This window comes from Sorex araneus, chromosome 1, assembly GCF_027595985.1.
Source record: "Sorex araneus isolate mSorAra2 chromosome 1, mSorAra2.pri, whole genome shotgun sequence".
Classification (NCBI taxonomy): Eukaryota; Metazoa; Chordata; class Mammalia; order Eulipotyphla; family Soricidae; genus Sorex; species Sorex araneus.
In genome coordinates, this window is record NC_073302.1 from 211,682,923 (window position 1) to 211,702,922 (window position 20,000).

At 47.1% G+C, this 20,000-nt stretch overlaps 1 protein-coding gene across 4 annotated transcripts in view; it reads left to right on the forward strand.

Moving 5' to 3' along the window:
• Window positions 1–1,575: 1,575 nt before the first annotated feature.
• The window catches only part of ZEB2 (zinc finger E-box binding homeobox 2), a 139,873-nt gene continuing 121,448 nt past the window's right edge, over window positions 1,576–20,000 (forward strand). For 2 of the 4 annotated variants that reach the window (XM_055146874.1, XM_055146893.1), the window contains exons 1-2: window positions 1,576–1,711; window positions 4,297–4,438. In XM_055146874.1, the coding sequence (XP_055002849.1) occupies window positions 4,366–4,438 (73 nt within the window). In that variant the 5' untranslated portion in view covers window positions 1,576–1,711; window positions 4,297–4,365. Of the gene's footprint in view, window positions 1,712–3,274; window positions 3,405–3,884; window positions 4,021–4,296; window positions 4,439–20,000 lie in introns of those variants that run through there. The other 2 variants (XM_055146888.1, XM_055146881.1) reach the window with 2 other exon arrangements.

A 20,000-nucleotide genomic window follows, 5' to 3' on the forward strand; every position in this document is an offset into this window, starting at 1 on the left:
AAAGAGGTGGTGGGTGGCTCACGGTTCTTGAAGAAATTGAGCCTGAATCATTGGAGGCTAAGAAATTTCTTCCTTTTCCGATAAATGGCTGTGCTCAGCATCCCCAAATTTGGCTGTCTTTATTTACTTCTATATTAGTTCCAATTATGTGCAGTGTAAACCAGCTTTTTGATTAACAAAACAGCAGAGCATTGGTTAAGAACACTTAAACTTCAAAAAAAATTCCCCTGGGAAGTGGGCTCTGAATTGGTTAATAATGTGCAGTACTTGCTAAATTGCTGACTTCCAGATGTGGAAAATATCTTTCTTGTTTAGGACCTATGTAACCTGATTGGATTACGACAGAAGCGTCACGTTGGAAGCTTTTGAGTGATTATTTAATTAACCATACAGTAGAAAGCTGTATTCTCCAGGAAATCCCTTTCATATTTACATAACCAATCCCTTCAGAGCAAAGGTGGAGTCTTTTCTTTTTAATTTTACTTTAATTGCAATATCAAAAAATATACACTCCCAAACTTAGACCCCATGCCGTTTAATATCATGCTCTTCCTTCCCTGCTAAGTTCCTCTATGGCCTGTCTCCTCTCGCCTCTCTCCACACACTCCCTGATTTTGTAGTAAGATCTCTGAGCTGTAGATAGATCCATGTTAATTTACTTAGAGACCATATATGTATTTATATATATGTGTGTGTGTATTAAAGCGGAGCTACTTTTTAGTATTGGGACCCAATCCAGAAATTCATCACACACACACACACACACACACACACACACACATACACACACACCCCAACATAGTCACTAAGATGCAGCAGCTCACATGCAGCATTCCCCCCCACCCCACCCCACCCTGGCATCTGAGAGAGAGAGAGAGAGAGAGAGAGAGAGAGAGAGAGAGAGAGAGAGAGAGAGAGAGAGAGAGAGAGAGAGAGAATTTAGTTTCCAGAATCCGTGCTGAGAAATCCACACAACTTAATGAGCATCTCAAATCTGGTCATTAGAGATAGCTGGTCAAGAAGAGGCGATCTGGACTGAGGACTCAGGATTTTTCCCTTTAACTTTCGCCTCTTAGGGTTCTCCAGTTCTGTGAATGGTGTGCACCGTTTTCCGCCCTGTACTCTGTAGGATTTAGTGATGAGGATAATGATGCCAAAGGCTTGACGGGGGGGGGGGGGGGGGGGGGGGGGCGGGGGGGGCGTGGAGAAAGAAGGGAGGGAGGCGAGAGGGAGGGAGGGAGAGAGGAAGGGAGGGAGGTGGAATTTCATTTCTTCCACTAAAGCGTTTGCGGAGACTTCAAGGTATAATCTATCCCAGATCCTTTCCCAGAGAGAAACTTGGCGATCACGTTTTCACATGATGCTCACGCTCAGGGCGCTTCAATTATCCCTCCCCACAAAGATAGGTGGCGCGTGTTTCAGGGTCTCTCCTCTCTCTCCTACAGAAAAGAAAAAGAAAAAAATGTCATTAGAAGAGGCGTAACACGTCAGTCCGTCCCCAGGTTTGTTTCCTGGAGTGGCCAAAAGAGATCAGTTCTAACCTGCTCTGCAGGAATAACGGTCCTGCCTCCCGACACTCTTGGCGAGGTTTTGTACAGTTCGCTCCGGGAGCTGTTTCTTCGCTTCCACCTTTTCTCCCCCACACTTCGCGGCTTCTTCATGCTTTTTCTTCTCACCATTTCTGGCCAAAACTACAAACAAGACTTCACAGGTAGGTTTTTTTCCCCTTTTTTTCTCTTTTTATTCCTTTTGGGTCTGGTCATTCCCCAAGCCTCCGTTTATGATTTTTCTTCTTGTAAGTATGGATGGGAGTGTGAAGTGACGGGCGACTGTGAGTAGGAATTTCAGGTGGGTTTAGCTCCTTTATGGCAAAGCTTTTCCCAGGAGTGACTTCGATTTCTCTCGGACTCCCGTGCGAGCTCTTTCCCTTTCTCTCCTTTTTCCCCTCTCCCCAACAATGTGCCTTCTACCTGTGCATTCAGGTAACTAAAGGTGTCTTTTGCTCCCCAACCTAAGAAAAGTTTTATTGAGAACTAGAGGGTTAGAATAAACAACTGTTCCAGGGGCGAGGCTGCGTTCTGCTTTTGCAGCGAGTTCCAATTCATTGTAGTCAGCAATTAAAACTTGGCAAATACCTGTTAATAATGACAAAACTTAATCGATACAACCGGACCAAATCCGGGGACGAGTCTTTCTCTAAGACATGGCAGGCCATCATCTCCCAGAGGAGAAGGCTGTTTTCTAAGCAGAAAGTTGCCTGTTTTTGTCTGCCTGGCGAGTTTCATTTCTTTATTTCATTCTTTGTGTGTGTGTATGTGAAGTAACACCTCACTTCTGTGATGATAAATAAAGAAGTGAAAGTCCTCATGGAACTTGAGTCGTTTACCAAAGTAAAAAGGGGGGGGGGTCACTACAGCTGGGAAGAAAACTGCTGTCAGGATAGCAGGGTTTAAAATTAAGGCTAACTTTTGAAATTCCATTTTGAATGGCAAAGTCATGCAGCCACGGATTTCACAGGAGACACATATAAGCATATCCCATTCCATACTTTGGCACTGAGAAGTCGAGAGATAGAGCAGGAGTTCTCAGGAACAGTGGTGAGCCTGGTTAACATGAATGTGTTTATCTCCCACCTACTTATATATTTTACATGCTCCCTCTATAATGATGAAGGCAAGATTACCAAGTCCAGAGTTAGAAATAACAAGCGAGATAAAGTTTACAGCACAAATGCCCTGTCTCTCCCTCTCTCCCTCTCTCTCACACACACATGCTCATAAAACTAGCAGCTTACTTTATTAAACATGTATTTATATGCAATCGTGGGTAAGTCTCAGCAGGAAGACAGACAGGCCAGCTGTTTCATCCAGTCACTGGTGTGGCCATTTCTTTATTTCAGAAATTTCCCCACCAATGTCAAGGCAAGAGGAAAGCCAAGACATCACAAAATGTGTCAAACTTACATTGAAAGTCTCGTAGGGTGGTGGTGCTTAGGCTAAATTCAAGGTGCTTTTTAAATCATTCACTTCCCCTTCTCGCTACCCGCCCCCCCCCCCCCCCCCACCAACCCCTCTCAGCAAATGTGTGGAAACTGATACTCACTTTCCAGGTTTTCCGCAAAGCTTCCAGCACAGGAGACAATAGGTGCCGGGCGTGGGGGGGTGGGGGGAACTGAGTGTGGTCGGCAGAGAAAGGGTTAATGGCCCTTGTGTTACAGTTTGCATCTGTTACATCTTTTATAGCCCCCCTGTTTAAACTAATCCTCGAGGCACAGCATCTTCCCAACCTCCACGGAGTTTCGGGGATTCTCCTCTCCCTGCCTGCCTCCGAGCTTCCCTTTCTCCAAGTTTTGACAGTTTCAGCTGGGAAGGAAAAAAAAATGCAGCGCCTCTCTCGATTTTTAGGTATAAAAGTTTCGAAGCCAGAAAGGATACGATCATTTAGTCGAGCTGAAAAAGTAGTGCCGTAGCGGTTGGAGTTTCTCTTTCCTTTCTTGAGGGGGAAAAAAAAATCTTTTTTTTTTTCTACTGGAACTATTTCAGGGAACCAGTGTGGGGAGCATGTGTGTAAGTGAGGTGGTGGGGGGATACTTGAGTAAATATTGTCAAAGTGCTGGGGAGGAGATGGCGGGGGGAGAAGGACAGTGTCCAGAGAGGCTTATAATTATATTTCTTCTTGCGACGTGAAACGGGCGGTCTGAATTGGGGGGGTGGGAGACGGGGGCCTGGGAGAGCCAGCGCCTGGGTGCAGTCCGCGAGCGGAGGGGCGGGGGGCGCGGGGCGAACGGGCGTCCTTAGAATGACTATTATCAATTGGCCCGAGTGTGCTTCATCCGGGGGCCGCGGCGCGTTGTTTGTTTGTTTCCTCTGGGAGACGGGGTGGGGTGGGTGGGGGGGGGAGAGGGAGACAAGATGAGAGCCCGAGCCGCGCTTCGCCGCGCCCCAAGTTCGCGAGCCGGGCCGAGGACTTTTCGGAGCACGGGGTCCGGCGCGCCCCGGGCCGCGCGCGTCCCCTCCTACGGTCAGGAGTTGTGACTCATGTGCAGGAGGCGACTCCGGGGCCCGGGCCCCGCCGCCGTCCCCCCACACCGAGCGCCCGGGGGGCGCGGGCCGGGCGGGGGCGGGGGGGGGCGGGGAGGGGGCCGCCGAAGTTGCGCCCGGGCGTCGGGGCGCGTGTGCGCGGCGGCGGCGCGGGGGGCGGGGGGCGCGCGGGGCCCGGGCCCGGCTCCCCGGGGCGGCCGGCGCGCGCGTCCCTGGGCGCGGGCGATGCCCACACTGTCGCTGTGTCTGTCGCCAGATCGAGCGTGCGTGCTGCCGGCGCCGGGCGCCGCGTCCATGCGAAGTGCCCAGTGAGCCGCCCCGACCGATGAGGCCGCCGATCATGGCGGATGGCCCCCGCTGCAAGCGGCGCAAGCAAGCCAACCCCCGCAGGAAGAACGGTAAGCGCGGCGGCGCGGCAAACTTTGGCGGGCGCGGGCGCGGGGCGCGGGGCGCGGGCCGGGGCCGGGCGCGGCGGCGGCGGCGGGGCTGGCGGGCGAGCGTGCCCGGGGCGCCCGGCGCCGCCGAGTTGGGGAAGTGCCCGCCGGGCGCGCGCCGGGCGCGGGGGGGCTCCGGGCGGCGCCGGGGTCCCCCCCCACACCCACCCCTGCGCCCGGCCCCGCCGCCCCCCCGCCGCCCCCCCGCCGACCGCTCCGCTCCGCTCGCGCCCGGCCGGCCGGCTTCGCGGCGGCGACGGGGCGGCGGGCGCGTCCCGGGCGGGCCGGGCGGGCGGGGGGTCCCGGGCGCGCGGGGCCGGGCGGGCGCCCCCCGTGCGGGCGGCAGGGGGGGTGGCGCGCTGGGGGACGGCGCGGGCCGGCCCGGGGCTCCGCCGGGCGCAAAGTTTCTTGCCGAAGTGGCCCGGCCGCCTCCCCGGGCGCCAAGTAACGGTCCGCGGAGCGCGGGGCCCGGCCGGCGCGCCTCGAGCCCGGGGTGGGAGGGACCCGGCTGGCGGGCTCCGTTCGGGCTCCGGCGGGGTCCGTGCGGGCTCGGGCTCCGCGCCTTGGGCGGGGGTAGGGGGGCGGGGGCGGCGGAGCCCCGGGGCGCAGGGACACTCGGCCCGGCACGGGGTCCAGGGTCAGGGGGAGCAGCCCGTCATCCCGGCCCGGAGAGGGAAAGAGGAAGGAGAGAGGGGTGCGAGGGGTCCCTAGGCACAGAGGGTGGGGGGATTAAAGAGTGTGACAGTTAAGTGGATTCCCCCCCCCCGAGAGACAGAGACAGACAGGAGAGAGAGAGAGAGAGAGAGAGAGAGAGAGAGAGAGAGAGAGAGAGAGAGAGAGAGAGAGAGAGAGAGAGAGAGAGGAACCCTAGGTATTACCCATTACCCCCAAACAAAATCGTGGGAATAAAAGGGAAAAGTGATTGGCAAGAGCGCAGAAGGTGCTTGGGGGAGGGGAGGCAACTGGGGACCCGAGAGGGTGCCGCCCGGGTGGGGGGGGGGGGCGTTGCTGACGGAGGATACGGAGTTGAAAAAAGAAAAAAAAGGGGGGGGAAGAACCCCCCAGAACAAACAGGCGAACTACCGCCAGGCCAGACCCGGGAAGGAAACTTCTCGTTCGCTGCGCTCCCGGCCGGATCCCCACGGCCGGACCCGGGGGACGTAGCGGCCCGCCGGCCTCTGGCCTCCCGCGCGCCCGGCCCGCGCCGCGCCGGACCGCCCGTGTCCACTTGCGGCAACTTTCCTCCCGCGGACACGGTCGCGCGCGCCCCCGGGCTGCCCCGGAGCGGCGCGGGCCCGAGAGGTGGCGGTTGGGGGCGCAGTGCGGGGTGCTGGAGGAAGGAAAACACAAAGAGAGAATTTTGATTAGAGACAAATGAAGCCTCTCACTCTCCTCTCTCTGTGCTTGCCCTCTCTCTCTCTCTCTCTCTCTCTCTCTCTCTCTCTCTCTCTCTCTCTCTCTCTCTCTCTCTCTCTCTCTCTCTCTCCCCCTCCCTCCCTCCCTCGTGCCTTTTGCTTGTTGTGGTGGAGGTGTCGAGCCATATGGGGGAGTGATAGAGGAATTTTAGTCAGGCACTGTTCGTTAGGTTATCCTGCCTTCCCCCTTTGTGCTGCCTTTGATCTGTGTGCTTGGCTTAGTATTACAAAAAACCAAGTACAATAATATATTCCAAGCTGCTTCCCTAACATCCAGTTCAGCTCCCCCCTTCACACACACAAGTCAGTCTCTCTCTCTCTCTCTCTCTCTCTCTCTCTCTCTCTCTCTTTCTCTCTCTCCTCTCTCTCTCTCTCTCTCTCTCTCTCTCTCTCTCTCTCTCTCTCATTTTTCCTGCACCCTGGCGTCTGGCATTATTTAAGGTGGTCTTTCCACAGGAGACCCTCCCTTCCCCAATCTCAGGGAAATTTGGTAGACACTGAAATTGCCCGCAAGTCCCCCTCTCCTCTCTTGTTTCCTTCGTTCCTTTTATTAAATGTTGGCTATTGATTTTCCAAAATCAATGCCCTTGTGGGGCTCCCCCAGCCTTTGCAAGTACCAAAAGCACGTTGTTGTTGCTGATCAACTGGATAACAAAAAGCTTTGTGTAAAGCAGGCTCCCCCACCCTTTATGTTAAACTGTCATTTTTTTGAGAGAGAAGAAAATGCGGCAGAAAGCAGTGTTCCCAGAAGTGTTCTTTTGCAGGAGAGACTCTCTGGACTGTTTCTTCTTGCCTGCTTCTTCTCACCCCCTTCTGGATTTTGCCACCACTGCTCCCCAGCCGGGCCCTGCAAGGAAGTCAGGCAGGCCAGCTCCCAGCTCCCAGGGAATCAGAGGGTTCCCGACTTCCTGAGACTCTAGGAAAGAATATTGGCAGAGAGGGTTCTTTGCAGGGGACTTCGCAGGTGGAATGGAGAGCTGGGGGGTACTTAATCTTGGGTTCTGCGACCCTAGCCCCTGTACCCCGTTCCGAACTTGGGAGAAGCCTGAAAGCCCCGAAGTGGAAAGTTGTATTGCGCGTTTTAAGGCGTTTAGCCCAAACCCTGCACGCTTACCAGCAAGCGGGTCCATTGCTTGCAGCTTCTCTTAACTTTTAAGACTACCTGTTTCTAATTTCCCCCCATAATCTGTGGGAAAACGTGCTGTGAATGAGTTACTTGTCACTGTTTTCTCACTGGGTTGAATCTCACTGAGCAATGTCCTGGTTCTGCAAAGCAGGTAGAAGAGTTTTAGCCCCCACTCTTTTCATTTTATTTCTCATCAAGCACGTATCCAATGCCTTTCCCTTTGGGAATTGCCAGGATTTATCGGAACTGAGTGGATTTTTTTTTCTTTTCTGGATTCATGGAAAAGATGTCACTTTTGAGCTTGTGTCTTTGCTGATAACATTAAATATGATGATGCTTATCAAAATCATATAAAAATTCCTAGAAAGGAATAATGGCAGTACTTATCATAGAGTAAAAGCTGCAAGGTGGGGGGGGGGAGAGGGAGAAGATGCTCATCCAGGAAACCAGAATGGCACTTTATATAATTTTAATGAAGCCAACAGTGTATATATAGATTAAGGTGACAAGGAGATAAAACATGTAAAGCAGTGTGTGTATGTGTGTGCACGGGCGCGTGTGTGTGTGCACGTGTGTTTGAAAGGTTGGTCAAGAACATCGGTTAGACGACAGCACTGTAAAGATTATTTTAAAACGCAAAGGAGAAAGCAACTGGAGGAAAATACTAGAGAAGTCAGAAATCTAAAATCCAGCCTTCAAGATCCTTAGGCCAGGAAGATGCCACGGGAAGAGAGCACCAGGGCTAGATTAATGCAGAGCAGAGCGTTCCCTCCCCTCCCCCACGGTCGCCCTCCCCCTCCCCCCCCCCAGGTAGGTCTCTTCCCAAAAAATAAGGTGTGCAGGAGGAAATGAGGAGCCGGGAGAAGGGGAAGGAGGCAAGCAAGCAAGCAAGCTCAGACAAGAATGTGTCTTGTTTTCAAGAAAGTTCAGTCAGATGATCCTCCATCGCCTGACTCACTTTGTAACACTTTCACTGAAGCTGGAGGAGAGGAGGGGGAACTTAGCCCAACCCCCCCTTCATTCCCTTGATTATATCCCGCTATCTCCACTGTCTACAGTCAGGCAGCAGCGCTTAGAGGGGGACATGCCTGGCCACTGCCTGCCATTGGCCCGGCACAGGCCCGGCTGCAACTTACAAAGTTTGAGGCTTTGCCCCTAGTTCAGCATCGGCTCCTAAGGATGCTCGGACCGGCGTCTGAGTGGTGTGGTGCGGGGCCGCCTCTCTGGCCCACTGCTTCCAGCATCGGGCTCCCGGGAAGGGAAGAAAAAAATTCACTGATACACATGCATGTATTAGAAAATCAAATGAAGTTGTCTTTTTAAAGCAAACTGAGCTAGAAGGAGGGAGGAAAAAGAAATGGAAGAAAGTAAAGCGAGATTTGCTTTTTCTTCAAAGTTTTCGGCAAAGTGTTGGGGACTCTTGGGGGGAGTGGGTTTTTTTTTCTCAGACATGCCTTTGGTCTCAGATTTTCAGTGGCAAAGAAAGGGGATAAAGTTGGATGTTTGTAGGGCTTTGAATCCGAGAGGAGAAACAATCAGTTGAGCAGAAATGATTATCCCTGTTTAAGATAAGCCCTTATTCCTCGTCACTTCTTAAAGGGAGTGGAGGTGCTGGTGGCGATGCTTAGAGGCAGTGGAGGATGGAGAAGTTGTTCTGTTTCAAAGATGCGTTCGTGAAATGGAAAAGAAATACATCTTTAGGATGTGGCTCCTGGGTTCCCCTGCCTGAGAGGTGAAGTTGCTTGGGCTAAGCCAGAGTCCCTCTCTTTGGACCTCCGAGCCAGGGAAGTTGCCTTTGGATTACAGCTGGTTCAGACTTAGTTACCTTTGCAAGTGTGGAAACCTTTTTGCAAGATTCCTGCTTCATCAAGTGGAGTTTACAGACAGGCTGTTTTGCTGACTCTCAAAGCCCTCTGAGGCAGTTTTGTGTGGCAGGTACCAGTTCTAAGGGTCCTCCAAAGACATCCATCTCCATCTTTTTCTCTCTATGGAGATTTTCTGCAAGTTTTGTCTCGCTGCACACACACAAGGCTGGGGGCTATGTATTTAGACTGATCTATTTGTTTTATTGCGATTTGGAAAAACGAAGTCAATTGGGGTAGAAGCATGCCTTTCTTCCTATCAGAGCCACTCGCCTGCTGGCACCCACAGCATGCTCCACCCGGGCTGAGGATGGGAGAAGAATTTTAAACTTTACATTGTTTCTCTGTTGCCAAATAAAAAGAAACTCAGGTCTTTAGGCATTTGTTTCCAAATAAGAATGAAGCCAAGATTAAAGTTCCTCCACTAAACTGCTATGTCATGTTTCCATGCTGCTTTTCTTGCTTGCTTCATTTGTTCAAAGGAAAGAAATTCCAAAAGGTCATCAAAGACCATGGTGCTTTATTAAGGATTTTTTTTTCCTGGAGTAGGGAGGGCAAAAAGGGTCTCTATCTTGAAGGTAGGAGAAAAGGGTGTTGCTAGCTCTCTAGCAGTGCAGCGTTTATTCACTCCAAGATGTGGGAGATTCTTTTCCTCTCCACAGTTTTTGTCATCTGCTTTCTTCCAAGGCTTTTAAGGTGCATTTTCTTCTCTGTGAAAGGGAACTCTTTGTTTTATTCCTCTCCAGCACCGTGGCTTCCCAAGGTAGACACTATTTTGTGCCTGTCACAGAGAGAAGGAGTGCAGGTCTGCAATGCTCACAGACAATTGATTGTCTGCCCTAATGTGTTTCATTTACATGTTTATAACGTCAATGGTGCTGGGGTGTCCACTGTACCATTCATTCCCGCATTCCCACAAGGGGGCAATTGTCTGAATGCCCAAGTCAGACACCTTTTTGATTGCTCTTTGGTTGTCTTTTTAGAGCACAGAGATAAAGGAGGAAAATCTGTGATGCAGAAACACTAGTTGAAAATATACAGAATTAAATGTCACCACAAAAGCAGATGTTAACATAAGCCCAAATATGCTTTTTAGCCAAGACGTGAAGGTTGAAAAGAAGAATTCTCAGCAGAGAAAAGGATGATTTAAAACCAATAAATATAGCTCTAGTGTCCTCCCCCCACCCTGCATGTATTTTCTTTCTTGAACAGTCAGAAAATGAAATGTGATTTTTTTCTTTTTCATTTTTAAGACTTGAAACATCTAGGCACCTCCTCATTATTTGTATGTTTGCTGTGATTTGTGGATTTTGTATATGTTTACACAGCTCTGTTTATGCCAGCAGCCTCGGCTTTCCACTTGGAAAATCTATTGAATGACTTTGTGGGCTGTGGGGAGTGTAAACTTTTAAAAAGTAAAATCCAAGTATTTCTTCATCAGGCATTTCTTAAAAAGGAAAGCAGTAATAATCTTAGATCCTATGAAAATCTTTGCCTTAATAGCTATGTGCTAAATACTTGTATCTTGGGTGACAGTCCTGCCAGAGTGAAAGCTCTCAGGAAAAGTGTAACTAGTGGTTACAAAGTAAATAAAGCATTTTGTTTTAAGGTGTTCTGTGCTGTTTCTACTCTGTGTGTGTGTGTGTGTGTGTGTGTGTGGTTTTGTCTGTCTTCTGAGGAAGGTGAGAGGGAAAGCCATCCATAAATATTTTTTAAAACTTTCCTCTTCATTCAGTTCTCTTTCTCCCTAGGAAGCACATATGTACCACACATGAATACACCTGTTTTTTTTTTCTTAATTTTTTTTTTAAGATTTTACCCCAGTTCATATGGTGTCTTGCTGGTTCATTCAGGGAATACAGTTATTAGAAGTTGGGCTGATTAATGTGTGGTCCAGGAGAGAAACACTAACTCTTGTGTCATCTAGTGGGAGGTAAACAGGGGCGGGGAGGGGACTTCCATAATTTGAGAGAGAGAGAGAGAGAGAGAGAGAGAGAGAGAGAGAGAGAGAGAGAGAGAGAGAGAGAGAGAGAGAGAGAATCGCTAGTCTGTGAAAAGATTTTTGCCTTTCCGGGAAGACACACACACACAGTAGCTGCACCGTTAGCTGAACCCCTGACACGGCGGTCTTTTGAATGCCTTAGGTATGATTTCACTTTCGCTCACATCAATGCTGACCTGAATGCCTTTCATATCTGATCCGCCGTGTCTCTCCCAGTAAACATCCCCTGAGGGGAGAACAAAGAAAGGAGCTCTTCTTCTTCTTAATCACAATTCAGCCCTTTCACCGCCGGCAGGCTCCATTTGCATTCTGCCACAGAAAGCCAAGATGAAAAGAAAGAGAGAGGGAGAGGGAAAGGGAGAGAGAGAGAGAGAGACAGAGACAGAGAGACAGAGACAGAGAGAGACAGAGACAGAGGCAGAGGCAGAGACAGAGAATGTGTAGTAGCTGAGTAAAATAACTGAGGTGTTTGTGGCTGTTTGTTGGGCTTCCCCTGGTTACCAGCCTTATATAGTTGATGCTCAAGCAGGCCCTGTCCCTCCTGACAGGCGTGTAGTGTTACAAGATGGCATGTCTGTACTATTCATGGCCACCGCTCAACACTTGAGGTAAATGTGTCAGGGAGGGATCAGATTCTCTCCCAGAAGCCTGGTAGACTTGAAGTCAGGTGTGTGGACTTGCCACTCTTGTGTGCCGCGTACTATTTGGCTGGACTTTTATTGTTTACCATCAGGCCAGGGACAGGAAGGCACTGGGGGGGGAGGGGGGTGCTGCCCATGGGGATACCGTGTGGAGGCCCTGCTCTGGTTTCAGGGATGGGTGTCTGCCCCCGAGGAAAAGAAAAGAGAAACGACGCTGCCACCCAGTCTGAGCGCACTGATAAATCTTCAAGAAAAACTGGAAAAGACTTTCCCATTTTCCCCCTGACTTTTTATGATAATTCATATTTTCAAATGAAAGGGGGAAAAAAGCCAAGAAAGAAACTCTCAAATGAGCCAAAAAGGAAAAAAAAATTCTCTGAAAAGAATTTTAGGGGGAAAAGTTGTTCTATTTTAAAATGCTTTGAGGGCTGTAAAGTGCCACGTTTTTCACACCTTCTCCATACTTTTTTTTCAGATTTTTTTAGTATGTTTAACATTTGTGAGATGACAGCCTTTTTGTATCTCAAACTGGATGCCTCAAGATTTGTAGGGAGGGGTTGGTGGTATTCACGTTCTCTTGAGAAAGTTTATGCCTAAAGGGCTCCTTCTTACTGCGAACTGTTTAAACCCTCGCAGGCGGACCTGTCAGGTTTTACTGTGTTACTTGCCTCCATTTTCAACATGCAAAAGTAACATGCAGTTAATGGCATTGGAATGAGACCACAGCAAGAGCAGAAACCTCTCGTGACAACTTTTCAGCTACGTTATCTTGCTCCTAAACTGTCTTGTCTATTTTTTTTCCTTTCTGAAACCACTTTTAAGATACCAACAGTTTCTCTTCAATAATTAGATTATGCATCCAGCACTCAGGCGCGTGCGCGAGCGCGCACGCACACACACACACACACATGCATGCACACACACACACACATGCACGCACACACACAGAGGAACACGTGCATATACAAAACTTTGGAAGTGCAATGCTTCTAACAGCAGAGCGAATCATTGGGAAAGGGTCCCTTTTTGATAAGCGCACTGGCAGACCTCACTTTCTAAGAGCCAAAGCAGTGGAGATATTAGAAGTTGTACATGAAGCATGTGACTCAGATTCCTGGTGGTGGTGGTGGTTGTTTTTTCCTTTTTCCCAGAAGATTTACAGAATTTACAAAAAGAGATTATCCCTACACCTTCTACCCCTCCTATATACCCCCATGACCCAAGCAATGGAGGATTTAGGCAGATTTACTTCAGTAAACACCTTTGGACACTTGGGGTGGGGGGAGAAAGTGGGAGTCTGTTTGCAAAAGGAGGCTTTTGTTAAGTGAGGTGCAGGGTAATGCTTTACCAGGCTGCTGTGATATTAACCTACCCAGCAATGCAGGAACACTCCTTAACTCTTTAAGTGCCTGGCTCTTTGCACCCAGCAGATAAAATACTGGCTCTCCACAGACACTCAGAATTCTGGCTCTAGCAGTTTATTATGCAGACAAGTCTCGTAGACATGAAAACTGTTCTAGCTTTTAAAACAATGTGGTTTAATTAGATGAGGTGGACTTACATTGTTCATAAGCCCTCCAAATGGTGGTTTATAATTGGCAAAGAAAAAAAAATCAAGGCAGCACATTAAAAATTCCAGGAAATATCTTTAGAAAAGCTATTCTCATTTCCAGCTTTTAAAATATTAGACTACGGTAGCTAAAGAGAAGGAAGCAGCGGGGGTCTCTCGCCTTACTAGAAAAGACAGCAGAAGTTGGTGCTGAAAGGGGGCTTCTGCTAGAGAAGCTGCAAAGAGGCCAGTTTGGACAGTGACATTATCGCAGCCCTTGCATCTCTGCAAGAGGGAAGTGTAGCCTATCTCAGGAGCTCAGCCCAGAAGGTCATGTGAACCTCAGAGTCAGGCCTCAGGCCCGGTTGTTACCAACTTGAGACTTTCCAGGGGCGGGGATGGGGGGGGGTGGCGGGTGGAGAGGCGTTTATAAGAGGAAGGAGTTAATGGTTATTTTTTGCTGGGCACCAGAATAACTTTCCAGGTGTTGCATTTGGGCTTAAATAAGATTGCCTTATTTAGTTTCGAAAGAGAGTGTAGGTGTCAACGTTCGAGCAGCCACAAATGTGTGAGAAAGTAAAGGGTATGAGACATGACAGAATTAAAGGTGTTTGCTGTGTTGTTACACCGTGTGTCAGGCTGCAAGCTCCCGTTGTCACAGCCTCCTGGTGATTTGACAGCGCAGATCTACTTCCCTTCTAGGTGAGACAGCATTTTTTAACTGCAGTTATAAATACGGCACACCCTTTGCATTGCACCCTGCCTCCCAGACCCACGAAGCCTCTTTGAAAGCATCTTGCCCCGAGAAACAATGAACAAACGCTGTATCCAGGGGGTTGCGCGCCGGGCCGGGCATTGCCAGCATCACAGTAGCTGGCATTGACTGTTGTTTGGCAAGAAGGTCCTCTGCCAAATCATCCAATAATTAAGTTTTATGTTATTTGTATGAACGACCAAGCATGCAGTAGTCCTTTTCAAATCAAAGGGAGGCTCAGAATGACTTTTTGAACACTTTCAGACCATGGTCAGGTCACAGTTTGGGGGCTGAATTAAAATGATCTCATTCATGATCTAATTGAGGTTGGCAAAACCTTAGCAGTAGCAGGAGTACATAAATATAAATCAAAGACCAAAATTTAGCAAATCATATCATTTGCTCGAAATCTGCTCATGAATTATTCTCTGATTGCCAACCCAGAAGTTAAACTCCGTCTCCCCTCAGTAGCAGTCACTGTGCATATTTTTTCAGGCTTCTGACAGGAGAGTTAGAGGAGCTGAAAAGAGAAAAGGGAAGATGATCGGTGTCATCAGTCACTGTGTTTGTGACCCAAGAAAGTATGGTTGCCGAGAGAACCAGGGGCTCTAGCAAATCTGCAGTCTTGGTTAGAGATTAATGTGGGCTTCCGAAAACCAGACTTCGACAGCAGACACACGTGTGATGCGGACAAGTATTTTGCTAAGGAGAAGATTGAACTTTGCTTTCATTTTTCAGTTGAGGAATGTAATCATCATGATGATTTGTGATATCTTACAAATTCTGTTTTGTTATGAAGCAGAGTTGAGGGGATGCGATTCGAAGGGATGGTTGGAATTTAGAGACAATACAGAAATGTTGTGTACATATTCAAATAATCTTTCCCCCTTTTAAACAGTACTGTGAAATTTAAATTCCAGTTAGCTTTTCCTATAATCTCCGGGATTTCAAATGTCACATTCTATTGTATGTGATACATCTTTAAGTTGTTCATCATTTCAATTGCTATGTGCTGTTTCACCTTAAAACTCACACACAATCTCCGTTGAGTAGGAAAAGACCTAATTCAGAATGTGACTATTTTAGAGTTCAATATTTTTTTAAAATTCCACTTAAAGGAAGATAGTCTTTCAAGTGAACAATAAATGCAGAACTGGACAGCTTAGTTGACTTTATGTGAAAATACATGGTGTCATTTTAAATCACAATGATAAGGTGGAAACATAATTAGATCGTGTCAGGTGATAGAGGGAAATAACCACATTCTTTCAGGAACAGGTAATTGTCATGAATGAGTTCCCATGACAAAAAGCTAAAACATATTCTACATTTAAAAGTTTTAAAGGATTTCGCTTTAATAGTTTCATCACTAATATGATAGCAGTGATGTTTCTTCTTTATATGCTGTTTCATCTTTATTTTTATAATTGATTCTAGGAAAGGAAGGTACAACTGACAAGGTGATAGACATCCCTCCCCCAAATATGTAACCAACCATAGATCAACGGATTCAGATGTGCTCCATAAAATCTGAGACTTTTTTCCTCTCTTAAACAGATAAATAAATTTAAGGAACTTAGTGCCCAGCTGCTCTATAAATGTAGTGTCTAGAGTTCACAGTTTGCTAGTCTAAATTGTACTCATTGTCTTACATATCTAAGCTACTGTAATCAAAGAAACTTTGCAATTTGCCTATTCTTGGAAGTACCTAAGTTTCTATTTTAGACACAAAGCACATCAATAGCAGTGTTTCACATCATGAGATTTCTCAGTTTTGAGAGGTGAGGTTTATATATAAAGAACTTGGTAAGCTGTGTTTTCATAATAAATAGGCCCATTAAGAGGGAAAAATCTCGAAGCAAAATGCTTGTCCTCTAAATGTTTCTCATCACCTTTGTAGTGCTGATGGGAATTTGAAAACTCAGCACAGCCCATAATATTCACATTCCAATGCACACAAACACAAATGCACACTAGGAACCCAACCCGGGTACTTTCCCCTCTGACTTTCACTGCAATCCCATGGCCTGTGAATAAAATGCTTTTTCACAAAAATAGAAGAGGCAACGAGTAACTGTGGGATTGCTTTTGGTAGGACTTATGGTAGGAATTAAACACGGTCACCATGTTACGTGACTCTCACCAAACTTACATGCACATTATTAATCTACGCTGCAAACGTGGGTGAAATTTAGGTGAAATTATAAGTCTTGTGATTATAAACTGTTTTCCCCATTTTCTGGCAATATTTCCAACCTTAGCAGAGATGATGCTAAATTGTGAGTTACTGTGTTTTGTTTTGCTTTTAAAACAGTGCTCAGGAGTGTCCACTAAAGATAGTATTTTTTAAGGGGGAGTTTGCAATATTTAAAAGGGAGGGGGCAGTGGGAGTAAACTCTACCAAACACATAGAAATGTGTGGAGTTTTCTACTTATGTAGATAAAGTGTGAGGTAGCCTTGCCCAGTGAAAGAAGACCACAGAATGTTATGTGCCAGTAGATTCTTTGAGAGGGCTTCTGGCCACGGTGTTTTTGTGCTGTCAAACTGCTGTGTTGGACGAACACCTCCTCTGGGACAAAGTGATAAATGCAGAGACAGACTGGCTTTCCCCAGTCTCAGTAACCTCTTCATCACAACCCCCTGCCTTTCCCACTGCCCCCTTCCCCGAGCCTAGCCCCCTCTCTCCCTGCCTTTTACCTGAAACTGACATTTAGAGAGGAAGAGAGATGCCTCAGGTTTTCCAAGGTATCCGCGGTGAGTGATTATTGATATTCCCCCAAATTATGAATCAGTACTTTGAAACTACAGGCAAAGTCCTTTTCCTGGCAAGCTTTATCTAGTCCTCTTTAAATGGAACTGGACTGAGCTTCTAAACTTTTGCCAACTTGAACTTTTTCCATCTTTGCTTAATCATTTGAGAACCACTTGCTTTCCTCCTGTCTTCCCCCCAGTCACTTGAGTTTCATTTTCTGATGTTCAAGCAATTATGTTGTGCAATGCAAAACAGAATTTTGCCTTTGAAAGACACAAACACTATTAGCTCCCATTTCTCTTGAATTGTTTTAGGGCTAACACTCCCAATGTACAGTCCAGGGGGGCTTCCCCCCCTGTTCTCTCTTGGAGCCATTATTCTCTGACTAAAACCTGTTTACTGGTGCCTTTGTGTGTGCATTTTTCCCCCCTGACATTAAATGAATTTCCATCTTCTACTTCTGCAATCTCTAAGAAATAGATAAACCATTATATTTTTTCCCCAGCTCGTATTTTAAAGCGGTGATCCTGACAGCAGGACGATTATTGCACTTTATGTTTTAGTGGATGTTTGCTGTTGCTAGTTACAGCAACACTTATCATAAGACAGCAAGAAAAGAGTAGTCCCTGGTAATTAAAGTAATGAAATATTCATTTACTCTACCTTTTCTGTAGTCTCACAAATTAGGCTGCTACATTTAATGCCTGCACTGCCTCTGTTTTTATTATAATGGCAGCTTTCGCATCTGCAATTAGGACTAATTCTGACAGTTACAATTTCTGAGGGATGGTAAACAGTGAACGAGATGTGCAGCAGAGGTATTACACGTGAAAAGCCCTTGTCTCTTTAACCTTGTTGTTTTTTTTCTCGCAGAGGTTACCTTTTCCCGATGGTGCAAAATCGACTTGACATAACTGTTCATCAGTTTCAGGGTTTTCCCTGGAGGTATTTGCATCAAATCAGCCCAGTCAAGCTTCAAGTTGAAATTGGCAGGCCAGAAACTGACAGGGTAGAGACTGGAAAAGAGACAGCTAAAGTACAGGCAGCAAACTGACAGCAGCAGAGTGAAAGATAGACAGAGATGGGAGAGAGGTTGCGCGCAAGCTTTTCAACTTCAGTGTAAAGGAAATCTCAACTCTTGTGCGTTCGAAATCTCAGCAGCGAGCGTCCTGAATGAGCTGGGAAGGCGGGGATTCAGAACACCTTCAGCTAATTCTTAGCACTAGGGCTCAGCGGCCCTACTCCGGGGCGCACTCTTCTTTAATCTGATTGGATGCCTGAAGAGGAGTGGGCACACTTAATTAAACCGGAGGAAAGTTCTGAGGCACCTCCTCAGCACTTATTAAAGCTTGAAAGCCAAATCTCATGATCAGTGTTACAAGAAGAAAATAAGGCAGTTTGAGTAGTTCCCCCCACCCGCAGCCCCCGCTTGTTAACTTCTAGGAAAGTTAGCGGTCTTTCTCTTTACCAGGTTGGTTTTCTCCACATTTTCTTCTGCAGCAGGTTAAATGTTCACAGAGTTCAGATCTCAAGAGACTGAATTCCAAACCTGGTGCATTTTGGCCAGCAGAAGAGTAGCAAAAAGAATTATTTCAAGAGATATGTCTTTGAGTACCAGAGGGCTGCAGTTGTGTGTGTCAATTCATGCCCTCCTCTCCTGATACTGTAAGAACATTTAGTCCCCTGTTTAAGGCCAGAAAACCTGGCCAAATCCTCACAGTAGCAGTGGCATTCCACTTCTATTGACTATGGGGAATGTCACTTTAAAGAAAGTCCTGTGGTAGCAGAACTTTTACCATGGCTCCTATAAAAGCAAACAGATATGGCAAGGGTTTCCATTTGCCTGCAGTCCATTGTTTACTTTGGTCTCTTTTCTTGAAACGAATCCTTTTTGGTCATCCCCATGACATTGGGGCAGGGGGGTGGGATGGAGTGTTGGTGTCTTTACCAGACGATTTAAAAATCCTCACCAGTTCCTGAGTAGACTTGGGGGTTGAATAAGCCCTTGCTTTCAAGCCGTCTTCAGGCTGTGTGTATGACAGGCATTGGCTGATGTGCTGATGCCCATTCGACAGGCACTGTTGAACTAAAGTGGTGTGACGGCACAGTTTTGTTAAGCTGCGAACAAAAGGCTGAAGATGGCTTCCTGGCATCATCCCTGTGCACATTGGCCTTGTCACAGTTTTGCTTGATTTAATGCTCTGTTTATTCCTAGATATAAAAACTTAAATTCTGAACACTATGTCTTCAAATACTCCAGACCAACTTTATTTCAAAAGCTTTAACTTTGAACACCCTGGGGTTCATTTGCTGCTCCTGTGTGTGTGTGTGTGTAGTCAACATTTAAAATGGAACCATAGAATTCAGTAGATTGTCAGTGGCCTCTTCACTGTTATTTGTTGAAAAAGAGAATTCCAATCTTAAAAAAAGTCTTATTGGGGTGAAGGATTAATTTTTTTCCTTTGATCACTGACTACAAGTCGTTATGCATTTCCAACAATGGCTTCTGCAGAGATTTCTAAGGAAAAAGTTACCTTGTATGTAAACAGTCTGGTTCGACTTTCTAAAAGATTTATTACTAAAAGAAGACAGTTTTAAAAGAAGCCCTTTACAAATACCTGTGAGGGTAGCCACATGGCAACTAACAGGAGAGGGAAAAAAATCAAGGGAGTTTATGTTCAATGAACCAGCCCTCTGAAAAGCCCGCAGAATTAGGATTGGGTCTTAAAAAATATATTAATTGTTAAGAAAAAAATCTCTGCCTCACAGATAAGGGCTAGTTCTTCCAAAGAAAACTTGTGTTTTAGAACTAAATTTAGATTCGCCATCACATTGAGTGTGTCTTGAGCTTTATCTGTGCCGGGTTTTTTTGTTCCCTCTCTGCCTCTTTTTCCCCCCTTCAGGTTTACTTCAAGTGTTTGCTAAGAGATTAGTTAGCAAGTTTATATTGAAGAGGTAGCCATGGGAAGCAGCGCTCTGCGTGGAGGAACGTGCAGTGGGTCAGTGTGAAGATATGGGGAGCTAAAAGTGCCTAAGGCCCAGGATCAGGTACTTTATTTTCTGTCTAAGACAAACCCGCTTGCAAAGTTTGCGGAATGACATCTCCCAGCAGTGCACAGATGTTACCACTTTTAGAAACTTCCAAACAAGCATTATTGCTGGAACAACTTTTTTTTTGGGGGGGGTGGGGGGTGGGAATGTCACTTGCTAGAACACTGTCTTTTGGTTCTGTAAGGAGGCTATCATTGGAGACATTTGAGGTGATCTTGACCTCTATTCATAAAACACCTTTCCTGAGAGTTGTTTGAGGAAGGTAAGGAAGGAGGCAAAGGAGGGAGAACCGCAGAGCTGCACAAAAGCACTGCTGCTGATTGCCGGGAGAAGTGCACTCAGAACCCGATATTGCCACCCTCTGTAGAGCAGA